Source organism: Telmatherina bonti (assembly GCF_933228915.1).
Source record: "Telmatherina bonti genome assembly, chromosome: 19".
NCBI classification, from domain to species: Eukaryota; Metazoa; Chordata; class Actinopteri; order Atheriniformes; family Telmatherinidae; genus Telmatherina; species Telmatherina bonti.
In genome coordinates, this window is record NC_136617.1 from 22,729,652 (window position 1) to 22,747,173 (window position 17,522).

General features: G+C 38.1%; 1 protein-coding gene across 1 annotated transcript; it reads left to right on the top strand.

The window, feature by feature from the left end:
- Positions 1-9,836: 9,836 nt before the first annotated feature.
- tmem196 (transmembrane protein 196) lies at positions 9,837-16,992 on the top strand (the record flags this gene model as incomplete). The annotated part of the gene is made up of 5 exons (XM_079259113.1): positions 9,837-10,001; positions 12,827-12,883; positions 15,215-15,350; positions 16,650-16,768; positions 16,879-16,992. 5 exons carry the CDS (start codon positions 9,837-9,839, stop codon positions 16,948-16,950), a joined length of 549 nt encoding a protein of 182 aa, XP_079115239.1. The 3' UTR covers positions 16,951-16,992.
- Between the last annotated feature and the right edge of the window lie 530 nt (positions 16,993-17,522).

Below are 17,522 nucleotides of genomic sequence, written 5' to 3' on the forward strand. Positions count from 1 at the left end.
TCATTAATTAAACTTGTAAGTTAATAACACATCAAATATGGACAGACTGGAACCTAAATGTTCAAAAAACTATTTAATTATTATCGTAGTTATTTTTTTAGTTAATTTATTTTGAAAATATTGAAAATCTTACATACTCCACCTTTAAATGGTTACCATTAAAAATAACTTTCTAACTCATTCAAAATGTCTCCCTACTTGTTTTAGTTAGCTTTTTCAACCCCCTCTACTTGCACAGTTTCATACTGAAACTGGAAGAATGGACACCATGGGAAGAGTATCGAGCAGTGTGGAACATCGAAAAAGGGCATCTGCATTGTTAGGCTCCAACTTTAACTTTTTGTTGAACAGCACATGAAACAATCCAAGAACCCCTCTCTCTTTCTGACTCGTGACCTTATAAATCAGGACTTAGTGAAGAAAGACACAAGATTGATTTCTGCTATAATGACTGTGTGGGTTACCTCTAAAAACTGTTCACTCTTAAACGGCATGTGTGTGTCTGCAGGGACAGAAGATTTCCTTGATCTGTGAAAATCTGCACACATACATTAAATATTGATCAGCAAACACGTGTGAATTTTCTGTGCGCATACCGAGTCAACATGGTTACCAATAAACTCTTCATTGATCTCTTGCTCCTCTTTCAGTTCTTGCTGATTGCCGCCACTGTGGTTTTCTATAGCTAAACCTAAAACAAGCCTATAGCTACCAGTGTAAGGCATTGACTGGTCTTTGACTCTGCAAATGATCAATAATATTTGTATTCCCTTCACCAAAATCCTGTTTACTCATGGATGGCACCATTGGACCTTCCTTCCATCTGTTTGTGACTAAGATGTGGGTCTGTTTGGAGACTGGAAGGGATGTCAGTAACCAAAGTGGTGCATCAGGATGTAGGTGTGTTTGTGCTGTGAGTTCAAGGGCATTCCTCCACCAGTTTCCTGGCACTGACTGCAACAATACTCCCTGCAAGTGGAAGATATGTGCATTTTCACACTACATGATCATCACTAAGAACTGACACATATATACACACACACAAAAACATGTGACTGGCAGAGAAAAAGTGCTTTGCCTAAATCATGGAAAAAATGAGAACTCATGCTTCTTGACAAATTTGACAGGCGATCCTGTGTCACATCATGCTCAAAGTGGGGGGGGTAAAACACTCTCAGACTGTCCACAAAATCACTAATACAGACATACAGACACTCTAATTGGTCACTTTACATAGACAGTGTGTCACCTTTTCCTACAAGCAAGTTGGTTCTTTAACCTGTCTCACCACAGAGGCATTAATTAGGAGAGTTATCCATGTGATCTTTGACTGACGCAGTCTCATTATCTGGATGGCCTGTTAGGATCTGGAGGAAGTAGGGTGTTTCATGGATCCAGGTTTCAGTCATGAGGTTAAAGGATATCAGGGTTAAGATTTCTGGATGACTGTCTTTATGTTAGAGCTCAATATCTCTTTCTTATTACAATATTGTTGAACAGCACATGAAACAATCCAAGAACACTAAATTTTTGTACAGACCAAACTGATCCAGGTATATTTAGTGTAATTTTCTGCAATCTGATACAGTTCTTCCTTTCATTCATACCAATTTCATGTCAAAAGAAACATTCAGTTTTTTTTTTAAAGCTGTGCTTACTTCTGCAGGCTTACTTACTTACTCTGACAGGCTTATTTAAGGCATCTGAAGTGCATCCTGTCTCTTCTCTGAGCTCTCTTCATTCAGTAAAAGCTAATCTGATGTTGACTCACATTCACCCTTCCTGTTTCTTGTCTTGGCTCTCTCCGTTAATTTCCTCTTGTTCTCACATTCAAAACTGCAAGTGTGCTGACATCCCATTGTTGGTGCGTGATGTGGAGCGGTAAAGCAAATGCAGCTCACATGATGCCTCAAGCTGAAAAGAAAGACCTCTGAAATGTGGTTTTTTCCAAGTTGATACGCTGTAGGACATTGACAGCTCCAGGAATGTGCATAATAATAAATGTCAGCATTCGATCAAAACAATTAAGAAGCACAAGGTTTTGGGTGGAAACTTGCATAATATTGCTTTAAGCTTCTTCAGTTGTCTGTGGCAGCAGATTTATCATCAGTGATTGATAGGCTAAAACTGATCCATTATAACTCTTCCTGGGCAGGTGTGTTACTTAGACTATGTACATGGTCTCCCACAGAGTGTATTCTGGTAATATGACTCTGACATGATCAGACTAATTTGCTGCAGACTTCAGATGAAAGACAGGCAGCGCAGTGGTGATGTAATCCAGCAATTGTTAAACAGCCAGTGGAAGCTTTGAGTTTTTGGTTGTGATAGCTTTAGCTTTTCTTTGCGTGGGTATCATTATGTCATCCCTCCAGTAAGTGTCGTGCAAGATTTTTTATTTTATGGTGGATTGCAACCTTGGCAGCACGGCTGTTTATCTACTAAACAGTAATACTTTAGTTATTATTCAGGCTGAGAGAGGAACAACTTACTAAATATTTAATCTTAAAATCAATCAGCAGTGCTGAATCTTTGCAGCCCTGATGTATTGAAATGGAGAGAAAACAATAAAATAGACTATAAAAACAGATTCCAAAAATAGCAAGTCTAACAGAGGTTCCTCCTTTCTGTAAGCTCTACAAAGGAAATTGATTCAAAAAGCTTTTTTTCCTTTTTCTTGTTTGGCTTGATTGTATGGATTGACTGCAAAATCTTTCGAATCTCTTCCATTTTCTTCTGTGTCCTCCCTCAGCTGTTTTTCTCTTTACCAGTCTCCAGTTGTCCACCCATTCATTTTCATTTCTGTGGTTCTGCAACCACACAGTGAGTGTGTGAGTGTGTGAGTGTCAGCATTGTGTCACCTGAGCATTTCAACACAGACTCACTGAGAGTAGGAAAGAGAGAGAAGCTAAATAATGCACTATGTGGAGACCTTGGAAATATTAACTTTGTATCAAACATTTAAATGTTACATACACTATGGGACTTATTAAAAATATAGGGAACATATGTTATCCATGTGTGGGTGTCTAAGTGATTGTGTGCATCTGGTTTTTCTTCAAATGTACCATTAATTCTGTCTGAAAAATGTCTCACTGTCACAATGAGTATGAGTGTATTGATACTCTGAAGTAATGATGCACATGTATAACACACCCCTTCACATGAATGACTTAAGTTGCAGACTGCTGTCCATGCAAGATTTTGGATCCAAAAATGTGTGTTTGTGTATATTGCTTTTCTTTTTTTGCTCTATGAAACATTGAACGTTTGCTCTATTCTTGCATTTGCAAATGACTGTTTTGAAATCTTGTTTAACTTACATGTAAATGAATGTAAATTATTATGTGGTCTGAAGTCTTTTTGTGGAGTGTTGCGATATAGCTCATAGAGAGAATAATAATAATAATAATAATAATAATAATAATAATAATAATAAAGATAATGACACTCTGCAGATTAAAAATAAACTTCCATTATAAATATTTTTTCAAGTATAATTTTCTTATCACTTTTATCAGAGAAGCAAATTGAACCAAGTTGTTCATATATGGTTCGACCACATTATTACCAGCAACTTTAAAGAGGAAAAATCCCTCTTCCGCTTGAGTTTACTGTCAGACCACCAGTAAGGAGAGCAACACCTCATGGATCAAACCTAAAAGTCATTTCCTAAGAAATCTATTCTGTAGTTCTGTGTAATTTAAAGCAAAAATGCAATATTTATTACCAAATGTTATGGTCAATAAGCCCCAGAAGCAAATTTTTAACCTGTAACTGTTTAAACTAACGAACAAGCAGCAAAAGGAGCAAGACGGCAAATTAGATAAGCAGAAAAAAAAAAAAATATATATATATATATATACATACATACATATATATATATATATATATATATATATATATATATATATATATATATATATATATATATATATATATATATATATATATATATATATATATATATATATATATATACATACATATATATATACATATATATATATATATATGGGATACTGTATAAAAATGTGCTTATTCTCTCATACCAATTGTCAGGGACTGGAAACTACTCCACATTTGTATGCTTGTATTATTTCCATCTATGGTTTCAAAAAGTCACATGCAGTCCAGTTCAGTTAAATTCAGTTGCCTTTGTGATGGGAGAAATGGTGCATGCCTGAAATAAATGTGACATGTAGCCTATAACTATAGTATCTACATTTTTTCTGTATTTGTTTTGTGTGTAGAAAATAGGCATTTCAGACCAATATTAAACTGAGTCACGAAAGTCAAACTTGTTCCAGATTACTAAAACGCATCCCAAATATACAAAGACCTTCTCCTTGCCATCTTTTACCCCTTCAATTTTGTTTAATTATTTTGTCTGCTGGCAGTGATGACAGACTGATATTTGCTCAGTGCCAGTCTCATTATGGACCCAGCAGTCACATATCCCCCAATGACACATACTCACATATAGTTAAGAGAGGATGGCTTTACTGAGAGTGTAATAATAAGCCCCCGGGGACGTCATAGTTCCAGGCACCTCCAGATATCTCCTATTCTCAACCACTTAGTGGAATAGAAGCTTTATATATGTTTCTCCCCTCTGCTGCTTCCTCAGGCAAGACAAAAAGTGTGAAAAGAGTATTGATGTGCGTTGTTCTTTTCCCAGAATCATCTTTCTGCAGTGCAAGTCAGAACTGTATATTGTAAGAAATCATTTTTTAAGCTCACAGAATGAATGAACAAGTCTTGCAATTCCATTGCATTACTCAATCAACTGGAGAGTAACAGGAAGAAAATAGCCGAGCAAAAAGCTAAATATAGTACAATTGAGTGCCTTGTGATTCGGTCTCACCCTCATAAAACACACACACACAGCCACACACACACACACACACACACACACACACACACACATTATATGCAGGCTTGTCAATGATTTTAATAGGGCTTAATTTGTCAAAAATTGCTTCAGCAGAGAATCTATCTATCTATCTATCTATCTATCTATCTATCTATCTATCTATCTATCTATCTATCTATCTATCTATCTATCTATCTATCTATCTATCTATCTATCTAAATGTTTGAGCAGTTTTTGTAAATATTAACTTTATTACTGACTGATGATGAAGGTGATCGGGCAATTGATCCAGCCCCTTCTATCATTCATTAATCTTCATCAATCATCATTAATGGGACTTTGATGGACAGGTGAAAAGCTATTCTGCTTAGTCATCAGCAAATAGAGCAAAATAAAACAAACTTCAGGACAGCATTATCCAGCACTGGGAAGATCCATATTTATATAACTGTAGCCAGCTGTAGCTCTGAGTGAGATCATGAACGGAGGTAGAAGAGAAAAGTTGTCGGTTTACAATCAATAATAAGTTAGTACTGAAAAATACACCTTTTAATTAAATTCTGTTGGTGCGATTTGAAGCGATAAAAACAGTGTAAAATGGTGGAGATGAAGCACTGAATGCACAGAGAGAAGAAGAGAGAAAAAAAATCCAGTGTGTCATCAAGTCTGCCATTGATCCAAACCTACAGCTCACAGGCAAGCGGCCAAGGGCAGCATCTTATTCCAGACTAATGAAAATCTGCCAGGCCAAGCCACCAGCAACTTTCTACTGAAGCTGCTGCTGGGAAATAAAACCAGTTTTATAAACACAACTGAAAATCGACGCCCCATCAAAGCTCGCCTGAAGGATTTATATCAAAGAAAGATTGATGTTCTTCCTAAAGAGATACACACTTGCGAGGCTTACATGAGGAAAATCCACCACTGCTTTCACCACTAGAATATGAGTTTATCATGGAATGATTTTGGGATTAGTGTGATTATGTTTTTACTGGATTTAAAACTAAAAACCCAAAGTTACTACTGGAAACTTTGTGTTAATGCACTTTGAATTTTTATCATATGTTTTTTAGAACCTCAAGCTGAAAGTTTGTCTCCAAAGTCAAGACTGTGTCCACAAACATACCTTTGAGTGTGTGTTTCTTTAAGAATTACGGGCGGTGCATGGATGTTTAATTATGGAGGGGCAGCATGTGTGTAAACATTGCTGGTGCAGTGTTGTGTGCCATGGTCAATGTAGCTTTCCTCAGCAGAATATAACATCACTTTGACCATAAAATAGTCAGCACTGTCACTTGTTCTATACCAAGGGTAAAGTATGTCCATGTCATTGCAGAAGCCCACTTGCACTTTGCTTTGCAGCTAAAATCATCTTTACCTTCATATTATATTTGTTGCATGTGAACTCTGATTGTTCTGAATGTGGACATGTAATGCAAACACACCAGGAATTACAAAGCTTACTGTAACAGTCTAATGACTCTTTATCTTTTAGTAGCCACTAGCTGTGATGTGTCGATTGATCATCGATCAGTGAGGAACCTGTGATGTGAAGAAAGCCTGAATCTGTTGTTGTATGTGTGAAAGAGCTTGGGAAGGTGTGAAAACAGTGTACAGGCTCTGGAAAACTAATTTCCTTTCTTTTCCCTGAAAGTTCTGATTGCACATTAATTTTGCGCTTGTAATTCATTCAAATCAAGCACAACAACAGACAATTAAGGCTAAATATCTTTTTTAAAGTTGCCTCTTTGTCTTTACACTTCTAAGCTTTGCAACTATAACCCCATTTTTTCTTGAAATAAAAGGCCCATAGTGCTTCATGTAAGGGCGTGTGTCCAACTGGACAGTCCACTAACACCTTCCTACAATGTCCTCTACTGTTTGATTTCGTGCTTGTGTTGTTCTCACTCATATGTAAGTCGCTTGGGATAAAAGCGTCTGCTAAATGTCTGTAGAATAGAATAGAATAGAATAGAATAGAATAGAATAGAATAGAATAGAATGGAATAGAATGGAATTGGTTGAATATTGCCCTATATCACTCAGCTTTGGTTAATGTGTGGCGGTGGCTCAGGAGGTCGAGCCGGTTGTCAGGAGGATGCTGTCCCGAGGAGGGCACAATCCAGTGTCTCTGAGGGCCGGTCCCGAGATCAGATAAATACAGGGTTGCATTAAGAAGGGCATCCAGTGTAAAACAAATGCTGACAAAAACATGTGAACACGGCTTCCGTACCAGATGGGTAGGTGGGAGCAGGTGATTCATTGTGGTGACCCCTTGAGAAAAAGACAAAGAAAGGAGGAAAACCCTTAAATTTGGTAAAGCTAATAAATAATTGAAGCGTTTGCTAAAGTTCAGCAGAAACTGGCATTCACCTGAAAACAAGATTTATGAAACTTGTTCATATCAGATCAGATTTCTTAGTTTGTCGCTACAAAAGTGTCAAAATGTGGCATTTGGTGTTATATTATTTTTTTAATCAATATTTTTCATCTCTCAGGAGTTAAAATTTTTTTAAGACTCTGGACAACTTTTTGCTTTTATGTGAGGACAAGTGGTGCGAACATACGTTTCAAGGCATTTATCTTTCTTTGCAGGTTTGAAAACATCTGCTGCTCCCTGTTTCTGTATTTAATGAGTCCTCACAGCGACCTTAACTCCGGCTGGAATAATGTTCTTGTTTATAATGTACTGTAAAACATTTCCATCTCCAAAATGTCATCCTCACATTGGCTCGTTGAAAGAGGGCTGACAAAGCAGGCCAGTCCTCCCAGCTTATCAGTGGTCACAAACCAGCCAAACAGCCTGGCAGTGACACATCAAATGGACCAACCTGATTAGGTTGTCAGAAAATTTACACTCAGCTCAGACCCAGACAAACTCGCCTGCTGATGTTACATGCTTGCTGCATGCTGGTTTACTAGTTGCACATCACAAATAACAACATTAGAAAGCAAAGGGGAAAATGGCTCTTTGGCTACAACCAGCTTGTGAAACACATCAACAATTCAGAAAACAATATCCTAAAGGATCTAAAAGCAACACAGACTAGTCATATCACCCAATGTTCCTATGCATGTCAAATACTCTGAGATGTGTAGAAACATTCAGAAAAACGTTTTTTAAGGTCCGTTTTGAGTTTGTTCACCTGTAATCTTTCTGCTCTGCACAGCCAGAGCCATCTCTCCTTGCAGAACAAAGTTTCATGTTCATTAGGAAAACCCTCAACAGTTCAACTCTGTTATGTCTCTATAGAGCTCTTACCGAGAAAACATTCTCCATGATTTAGGGCGCCTTGATAAGAAGTTGTTTACTGATTAGACTACAATCTCTGTTTGTTGGGTCCTACCTCCAACATCAAACCATAATAAGATTGTCTATACCGTTATGTATAAGTATAAAATAACGCACATCCTCAGCTTGATGAAGCTACAACCTGCGGCTGCTGATGTGTTTTGTTCACCAAGCAGAAAAAGTAGCGATGTTTCAGGCCATGACCCATCCTTCTGTTTGACATAAGGATCTCTCCTTTAGTGGTTGCTGGAATTATGCTACCACTAATGGACCAATTATAAACGGGCTGCACGGTGGCATGGTGGTTAGCACTCTGGCCTCACAGCAAGAAGGTCACTAGTTCAATCCTTGGCTGGGTCAAGGTTTGGTCAGTGGCCTTTCTGTGTGGAGTTTGCATGTTCTCCTCATGTATGTGTGGGTTCTCTCTGGGTACTCCAGCTTCCTCCTACTGTCCAAAGACATGCATGTTAGGTTGATTGGTTACTCTAAATTGCCCATGGGAGTGAGCATGAGTGGTTGTTTGTCTTTGTGTGGCCCTGCGATGGACTGGCAACCTGTCCAGGGTGTACCCTGCCTTTCGCCCAAAGACTGCTGGGATAGGCTCCAGCTTCCCCGTGACCCTGAATTGGATTAAGTGAATGAATAGTAATAAATGTAAATTCTATTCATATCATAATAAAGTATACAGTAAACATATCACTGAAACAGTTTTCCGTGATTATTTATTTGTCCTGCTTGTTCCAAAGTTATAGTTGACATGAATTTGTATGATGTTATGATGTTCTTTATCATCATTAAGTTTGAATGGAATTACACCATTATTGTTTCAGGCTGAAATTCTTCAATATATGAAGCTGTCTTTCCAGAAATAGTGTTAGCTGGAAACTGTTTTGTTCTGCATGAAATTTAAAAGAATTAAACATAAATCGTGTCTTTACATACATTGTCTTTAGGTGTGAAACAAAAGAGAGAAATAAAAACCAACATTAGGAGTGCGTATTGTACTTTTTCAAACATGTAAAAGTATTTTTCTGGTGACTTTGTCTACTCTTAGCTTCATGTGAAACTGAAAACATGATCAGAACCCATTGTCTCATATTTTTGTGTCTATTCATATAAGCTGCTATTTTAATATGAACCCTGTGAGTCCTGCGTCGTGGTAGAAGCTGAGTGTGCCTTTAGGGCTGAATGCGCTTCACAGCTGTTCACAATTCTCTGCCATTTATCTGTTTAACATTTCCACAAGGGGGAAGCCTAAGACCCCTGGCTTCCTGGCTTACTTCCTTTTTTTGTATCGTGTTCACGTGTGCGTGCCAGGAAACTGTGCTTGTTGTTGTGTGTGTGCGTGTTTGCAGAGGCGCTTAGGTACCTTGGACAGCGCCATGCGGCACAGACGCAACTGTGCGGCGGAGGAACTTCGGCGGAGCGCTCTCTCTTCAAAACATCCAACCGCAGAGCCAGTTGTTCTGTCTTTCAGTCTGTTAACCTGATCTTTAAGTTCCCACACGACTTTCTCTTCCGTTTGGATCTACTTTTGTTTTCTTTTTCTTTATTTATTTTATTAAGAGCACTATATTGTCCAGTTGGGAATGAAGCAGAGCCACTAGACTCCTCTCCTGCCATCTGTTTGCCGTCTCCTGCTGGAGCTGGAGAGATGCCCGCGGCAGGATGTGCTCCAGCCGCAAAATCCTGTGGAGCCTGCTCCTGCTCTCCGTGCTGGAAGTCGGCTTGGGTGTAGCGAGCATCGTCCTGGGAGCCGTGGGGATCAGCTGGGTCCGGGGGGAGCACACGCCGCAGCAGGGGGATGCGTCTCCGGTCTGGAGTGGACTCTGTGTAAGTCCTGGGAACACTTACTGTCTTTTCTTTCCCGCTGGTTTACTTCCAGGAAGGATGAGTATTTTGGTCTTGTTACAGAGAAGCAGAGATGTTTTGTAATGGTTGATAGGAGGTGAAAAGCTTCCATTGGATTCTTTTATAAATATGATGTGATTGATCAAATGATTGAAAGCAGCCCCCCCCCCCCCCCCCCCGGAAGTCCCAACTTTCTTTTAAAAATTATTTTCAGTTGTTGATGCTGCAGAAGGGATTTGTTTGAGAAGTTTGGACTTATTTTCCTCATCTAGAAAACTTGTTTGATTGTTTGTGGATGTGCTATTTGATGATAATGTTGTGGAGAGACTCACAGCCACTCACCCTGCTGCACTGGATCTAAAGATTGGTTTTATTAATTCATGCTTGAACTGCTCGTCAGTGCATGGGTGGGGGTCAAAGCTTTTACGCCTGATCATCCTCCCAGTCCTCTGTAGATGTCTGGTCTTGTTAAAGTACTGCTCTCAGCCTCATTGTCCAGATTTTACTGTTGAACAATGAGAAGTTAAGTTTCAGACAGCCATTGAATGAATCTTTTTTGTAATGTTGCTGCTGCTAGATGTAAATGTGAATTAGCTTATTATTATTAGTTTGAGCTTAGAGAACCTGAAAAAAACATTAAGCTGCCATTATTGTTTATGTGAGAGGAGATGCAGGTGCATGTGTGTGTGTGTTTCCACAGTAGTGTTGAAGAAGAAAGTGTTATGTAATCTGACATGTATGTGTCAAACTCAAAGGTGCTGAGCTCTGTCTGCTAAATCAGCTGTCCTGGAGACTGACTGACTCCTGTCCTTAAAGTAGATCGTCCAACTGCTTGTTATAGATTTCAGGAGCTACTAAAGCTAAATTTGGTTTCCTTTAGAATACTTAAACTTGATCCAGACTTATTTTTGTGCAAAAAAATAAATAAATAAATACTTTACTTGCTATCAAGTCCATTTGTACATAATTATATTTCAATTTTATTAGTTTATTTACTTCAATTGTTTAAATTTTACTTCCCAGTTGTAGTTTCTCTTACTGGTTTGCGAGAGGCTGGGATGGAATAGATTCACTTTCTTATAATATATTACTTTGCCCCCCAGATGCAGGACTGGATCTAGAAAACATTTGATGGGAGGCAGAAGCTACTGGGAATAGGAGGCTCATGTAAATGAGACCTTTAAGGTCTAAATGTTCTAAAATATTTATCTGATTATTACAACTTAAGCAGCCCTCTCATCTAACTCTAAAAATAATGTGTAAAAGCAAATAGCCAATCATATTTCATCAACGTTTGTTTCCTTCCGATTATCTGATATTGTCTTTTTTTTTTTTTTTTTTTTATCACTGCTGTACAAAAACTTATACTTCTTTCATGACAAGAAAAATTTGCTTTGAACCAAATCACAACACTTGGTAATAATTTCTTCAGCCCTTTTGGCAGTGTAACTTTGTACAATAATCCACTAATCACATCTGATGGTTTGGGGATTTATATTGTCTTCATACAAGGATGCAACACTTTATTGTCATTTCCACATGACATACAGTGAACAAAAAATTGACCTCAGGTCTTTTTGACATTCTAAAATAAATACAAAAATTCATACAAAAAGAGAATAAACAATTAAATAAAGGATGCAGTTATAATATATTTAACATAAACTTCTGATACTCAAATACGGAGAACCTATTAAAGGTAAACAGTTTATGTAAGTATATTTCCCTTGTAGGCAGTTAGCAAGATGATGTTGTACAAATGATGCATTTGATCAAGAAAAGGGTGTTTTGATATTGAACAACTTATAGAACAACATGTAGAAGCCCTTTACTGCTTTGACTTTTATTTGGCCATCTGAGGTTCATCCAGGCAAAGTATGTTTAAAATAGATATTTACATTTGATTGTGTATTTTTGAGCTGGTACCAACTGGGGACAGCAATTATAGGGAGGGTCTATAAAAAACAAAGTTAACTGAATTTACAAGGAGGCATAAAGGAAAAAATGCCGATCAAAATGTTAATTAAACCAAGATGCCAAATCCTCACTTATAATGGACAAAGAGCACTCGGAGTAATGGATAACAGACAAAAAGCATGAAACACTGAAACCCCAACCTGAGCTACAGAAGCCCAAAACAATAGAACAGGAACTAAAGCATAAACAGAACCAAAACTAACACATCAATAAAATCTAAAACTATTAAGTCACTTAAAAATGTTTCATATATGGCTGAAGGACAAGCCTATTCAGTGAAAACTGTGTTCAGAGACAGGAAAAGTATGAAAATGATCCTTGAGCATCAACTGAAATTGGATTTTTAAGGTGTGATCCTTTATTTTGCACTTTAATCAAATCTGATGAGAGGAAACTCCTATTGCACACTTATTCTCACTACTGCTTCCAGCAAATTTGAGCAAAACAATGCATCTCACAGCTCACTATGCTGTCCTATTATTAAGCTTGCTCTGCCAGCAAACACACCCCATCGCTTCAGTTCAGTCTAAATTACTGACATCCGGGACAATATGGCACCATGCCATGACACACTATTTTGGGAGATGGGGGGAAAAATGCAACAGAGCTTGTGTATTATCTTTTCTTCTTTTTGAGACTGGGATGAAGAAATAATAATGTTCATTCAAAACATGTGTAGTTTCCTAAAAGATAATTTTTTAGATAGCAAACTCATAATTTTCATATTTTCTTTGTTTTTGTATGTTTTTTGTTTGTTTGTTTGTTTTTGTGGCTATTTGTTTTTAAATTGATTTAAATGTTTTTGTTTTTTCTTTTTTGGTCTTTTCCAGTTCCTGTTGTGTGGGATGTGTGGAGTGCTGTGTGCTCGAAAAAGGACGGGTCTTATTGTAAGTATTTGCACTTATACAGTGTACTCATTCTTTTACACATAGTCGTATCCTCACACACAAACACACACACACACACACACACACACACACACACACACACACACACACACACACATATATATATATATATATATATATATATATATATATATATATATATATATATATGGACACATAGATACATACATACAGACATACATTCATACTGTATAGACTGTGAGAAATGAAAAGATGATTGCATAAACATTGACTGACTGAACCAAAAATTCATTCATCCCTGCTGCAAATCATTCGATATATCTCAGAGTCACAGTAACAGGAGGAGCAGACACTCTCAGGCCTCCCAGTCACTCCTTAATAGCATTTCTTTGTGTAGTCCTGGGTCAGCCAAGGGGCATTCACCAAACTGGGCATGCCTTCCAGTTCTCCATAGGGGTGCTGCAACTATCCCTTTCAAATGCATGAACGACCTGATAAATCTGCCAGGTCATCTCTGAGGTTTTTTTAATTTTCAGTCATTGCTTATCTTAGAGAGGAAACCAAGCCACCATGAGGGGAAACACCATTTCCTCATCTTGTGTTTTTGCTTGGTCATAACATAATCTTGGATGCATACATGGTGTCAGACTTTATCTAAGCATACAAAGAGGGGGGCTTTCTTCTTATCACTGGACATTAGTATTAAGGAATTTTCCTCAGAAAATCTATAATGTACTTAAGATTTGGCCCCAAAAAGATCCTTGTTGGACTATACATAACAAAGAACTAACATGAAGAAAAAGGCTGCCCCAAGTAGTAGTTAATCTAGATTTAAACCACTGAAAATGTCCATAGACTGTCCAGACAAAGTGGGCGCTAAATGTTGGTTTTGTTACGATTGTACCCAGCCAGCTGTGTTTCCTTTAGGCTTTTACACTGTGCTCAGCAAGTATGTCTGTTTATTTCCTCACAGGTGTTTGAGCTGTAGCAGTCTTCTCATCTAACTATGTAAATATCTGCTGCAAATATTTTAACCCCTTTATTAATTGATATTACTGATATTCTGCTTGGAATAGACTGAGATACACTCATGTTTCCCCTAAAGGACTTGGCACAAACACCGCTGGTAGGATTAAAATAATTGGCATGAACACATTTTTGAAAATCTTTCTTTCAGGAAACATGTTGCATTTGAGTCCCGATAGGTTTCATAGAATGTACATGCATGCATGTAGAAACTGCGTTTACAAGTTTACATTCATAATTTTACAAATATGCTATAAGGAGAGTCTGCAAACAGCAAAATGTGGGTATGTGTTTTGTCCTGCAGGCAGGTGCTCACATTGTGCTCTGAATGAGACATCTGAGAAAATCAGAGGAGACAAGCAGTCACCTCTCTTCTCTTTCTGTCCCTCTCCCTGTCTTTTTTACAGTCTCCTGGTGTCTCCCAGTCCTCGTGTTTCTCTCTGACTCTCTGTCTCCTGCAGGCAGAGCACTAATGATGGATCAATGTCAGTCCAATCTGTTGTAACAAACATCTCTCTGTCTCATCCCATCTGTCCCTCACTTTTGTCTTTCTCCCCATGCCTTTCCCTCGCTCATCATTCGTTTGCCTTTTCCACTCAGCCTCATCCTCCATGCCATTTCAAGGCTCTTACCTGCTCTATCTTTCTCTCCTGATCTTCTCACATCCCCTCTCTTGCACTCCGCATGTGGGATGATGATTGCATTAGGTTGGTTTGGCTCCAGACCCCTGCCAGCCGCTTTCCACACTTCTCTGGGTAATGACTGAAATCTGAGATGCTCTTTTCCATGCGGTTAAAGGCACTAACGGCATCTGATCTGGGAGCAATAAGAGATTACCTGCAGTGCAGTCACAATACACACACACACATTTACAATCAACATGAAGTTTCTCATCATTCTGACAACAAAATAATGGAAGAAAAAAATGATCAAATTGGAAATACTGATTTTTTTAGGTTCAAAAAGAGGTAATTGATAACATGTGACAGGTAAAATCTCTTCACTCATCAACACTAATCTAACACAATCATTCATTAACACAGCAAGTCAGTAATGAAAGCATATTCACAGGCTGTGGCGTGTTTCTGGAAGACAGTTTGCTTTGAGAGCAATGCAATTTTCTAACGTGAAATGAGATTTATTTTGACTGATGCCTATTACTCATCACCGCGGCTGTTTTTCACCAAGAGATGGAATCTAGGTGGTCATTTGTCTCCTATCTCATCACATTCAGTCAGTTTATTTACATTTCCGTTGATGTGCTATCAATTCTGCTGCTTTCATAAAAATTTCTCCATGTCCATGTTTGCGTGTGTCTTTCAGATGATCCTCTTTTCAGCATGCTGCATCTGTGGCCTGATTGGTGGGATTCTCAACTTCCAGTTTGTTCGGGCAGTGAACAAACAGCCAAACTCAATGCATTCAATCCACCTGGCTGCCATGACTCTAGCCTGTCTGGGTAAATTAAATAAAAACACAAATACATGACACAGTTTATGGTGATGCATTATCCCACAGTTTGAAACTGGTTTTATGTATTCTAGAGCATCTTTTAGATAATTTCTTGATGGAAGCAAGAACACACTGACTGAGGTTAAATGAGTCATTTAACAGTGCTTCATACCGCACCTTACAAACATGTATTCTTTAATTAGAAAATGTCTTTTTTACATACATATCATACAGAAAAATTCTACAAAGTTAAAATACACAGTAACAGTAAAAATAAAACCTCACACACGTATGCTAAACTTTCTTCATCTGAGCCCTGGATATCAATGTACCTTCAGACCCGACTTCGACAGCAACCATAGCAACAACTTGACATTTAATTAGATGTTCTATATACAGTATGTCTGCTATATATGTTTTAAAAGTCTGTCGTCTTCATTAAATAATTAGTGAAAATAATCCAGGAACCTTTCTTTTTGTGCCCTGAGCAAAGTAAACTCATTCTTCCTCCAAGAGCATTTTTACTCTGCTCAGGGCCTCAGCTTACATCCCTCTTAACGGCTACCTGTGGGTGCTGATTTAGTGGACAGTGCATGTATGGAAACAGTAAAATGGTTTCTAAACACTCACCTCAATAAGACAACAGCTGGAATCAGACTATAGCTTTACCTGGACTCAGACTGGGTTCTGCAGAATTCACAATGAGCGCTATCTGTCTGACACTACTCTCAAGTTAAAATTAGGCATAGCATTAATATGTACAATATGGCACTAATATGGAGATGAATTTACAGTATATGAAAGCACTGTCACTGCGTGCATGCTCAGGTTGGGGGATTGGATCGAAGTCATGACTCGATGCAATCGGTTTGTTTCTATTATAGGATATGTATGAATTGGCTTGAAATGATGTGTATGTTGATTCAAGTATGTAAAATGCCCTGTGACAACATTGTTGTGAAGTGGTGCTATACAAATAAAGTTTAATTACATTGAATTGAAAATATTCGGAATGTAAATTTCCCCAACACGTCTCTGCTCTTTTCCATAAAAGTATCTGTGAAATGCCTGCAAACCCAACAGAAAAGAGAGAACTGTCATAGTTTTTATTAAAAAATAAACTACAGAGATTTAAAGACGTCGAGCATTAAATAGACAATGCTTAATTAATGTTCAGGTTAGTTTACAATGCTTCCAATCTTTCTTTGTTGAAGGCACTGCAATAACAACATTTTTGATGAGTAGTGGGAATTTCTGTAAAAAAAATAAATTAAATTAATTAAAAATTGTTCCCTTTCTTCTTCAGGGATCTCGTCCTGTACCTTATCCACTTGGCTGACTTGTCGACTGGCCAGCTCTGAGCAGCAGAGGATGTTCCTGGAGAGGGAACACTCACTGCACCATTCACATGAGATGACTGAAAAAGTAGGGCATATCAGCAAAAAAAAAAAAAAAAAGATAGTTTTGGAGCACAAAAACAATTTAGTCTTATTTAGCTTCAGCTTGTCTTTGAAAAATGTTTGTTTCATTTTCAGGAAATTCTTGACAACTCAAGTAATGGCATTCCTCAGATTTCCTACAATGGACACACCCCAGCATCGCCTTGACGATTTCTCATCAGGGGCAACTTGCGCACATGGAAACAGAGCCCATTATTTAAATACTTGCTGTCAGACAGCAGACACAGCTTGTACTTCACTCAACATATCCCACATCTGTATCTCAACTGCAGGAGGCAGTTAACATCTCTTACCTTTGGAGATTTTTCTCTTTTTTGCCACCAGGGCGACATAGACAGCATGAAAAAAGCTGTGGAGCATCTTGATTATTATGCAACATGGGTTTAAACACCCTCTGTTTAACTCAAACCAAAGCCAGGATGGTAAATAGTCAGCTTGTCCTAATCAGGTGAGAAACCTTCCAGTCTGATGCCGACAGGAATGGGATGGAAGGATGGATTTCATCCAGTCAGCATCGTTGGCAGGATGGGCAAAAACGAAGCATGCAGCTGATCAACTTTATCTGAGGAGCTCCTTCTATTTAAATCTTGATGTTTTTATTCTCTCTCTTACTTGCTTTTGGTTTCTGGAATGCAGACTGAAAGAGCCAGCAGTAAACTCTATGAACTGGAATGCTTTGACATAAAAATACAGTGATGTGCAGTATATCCATGCTTGTA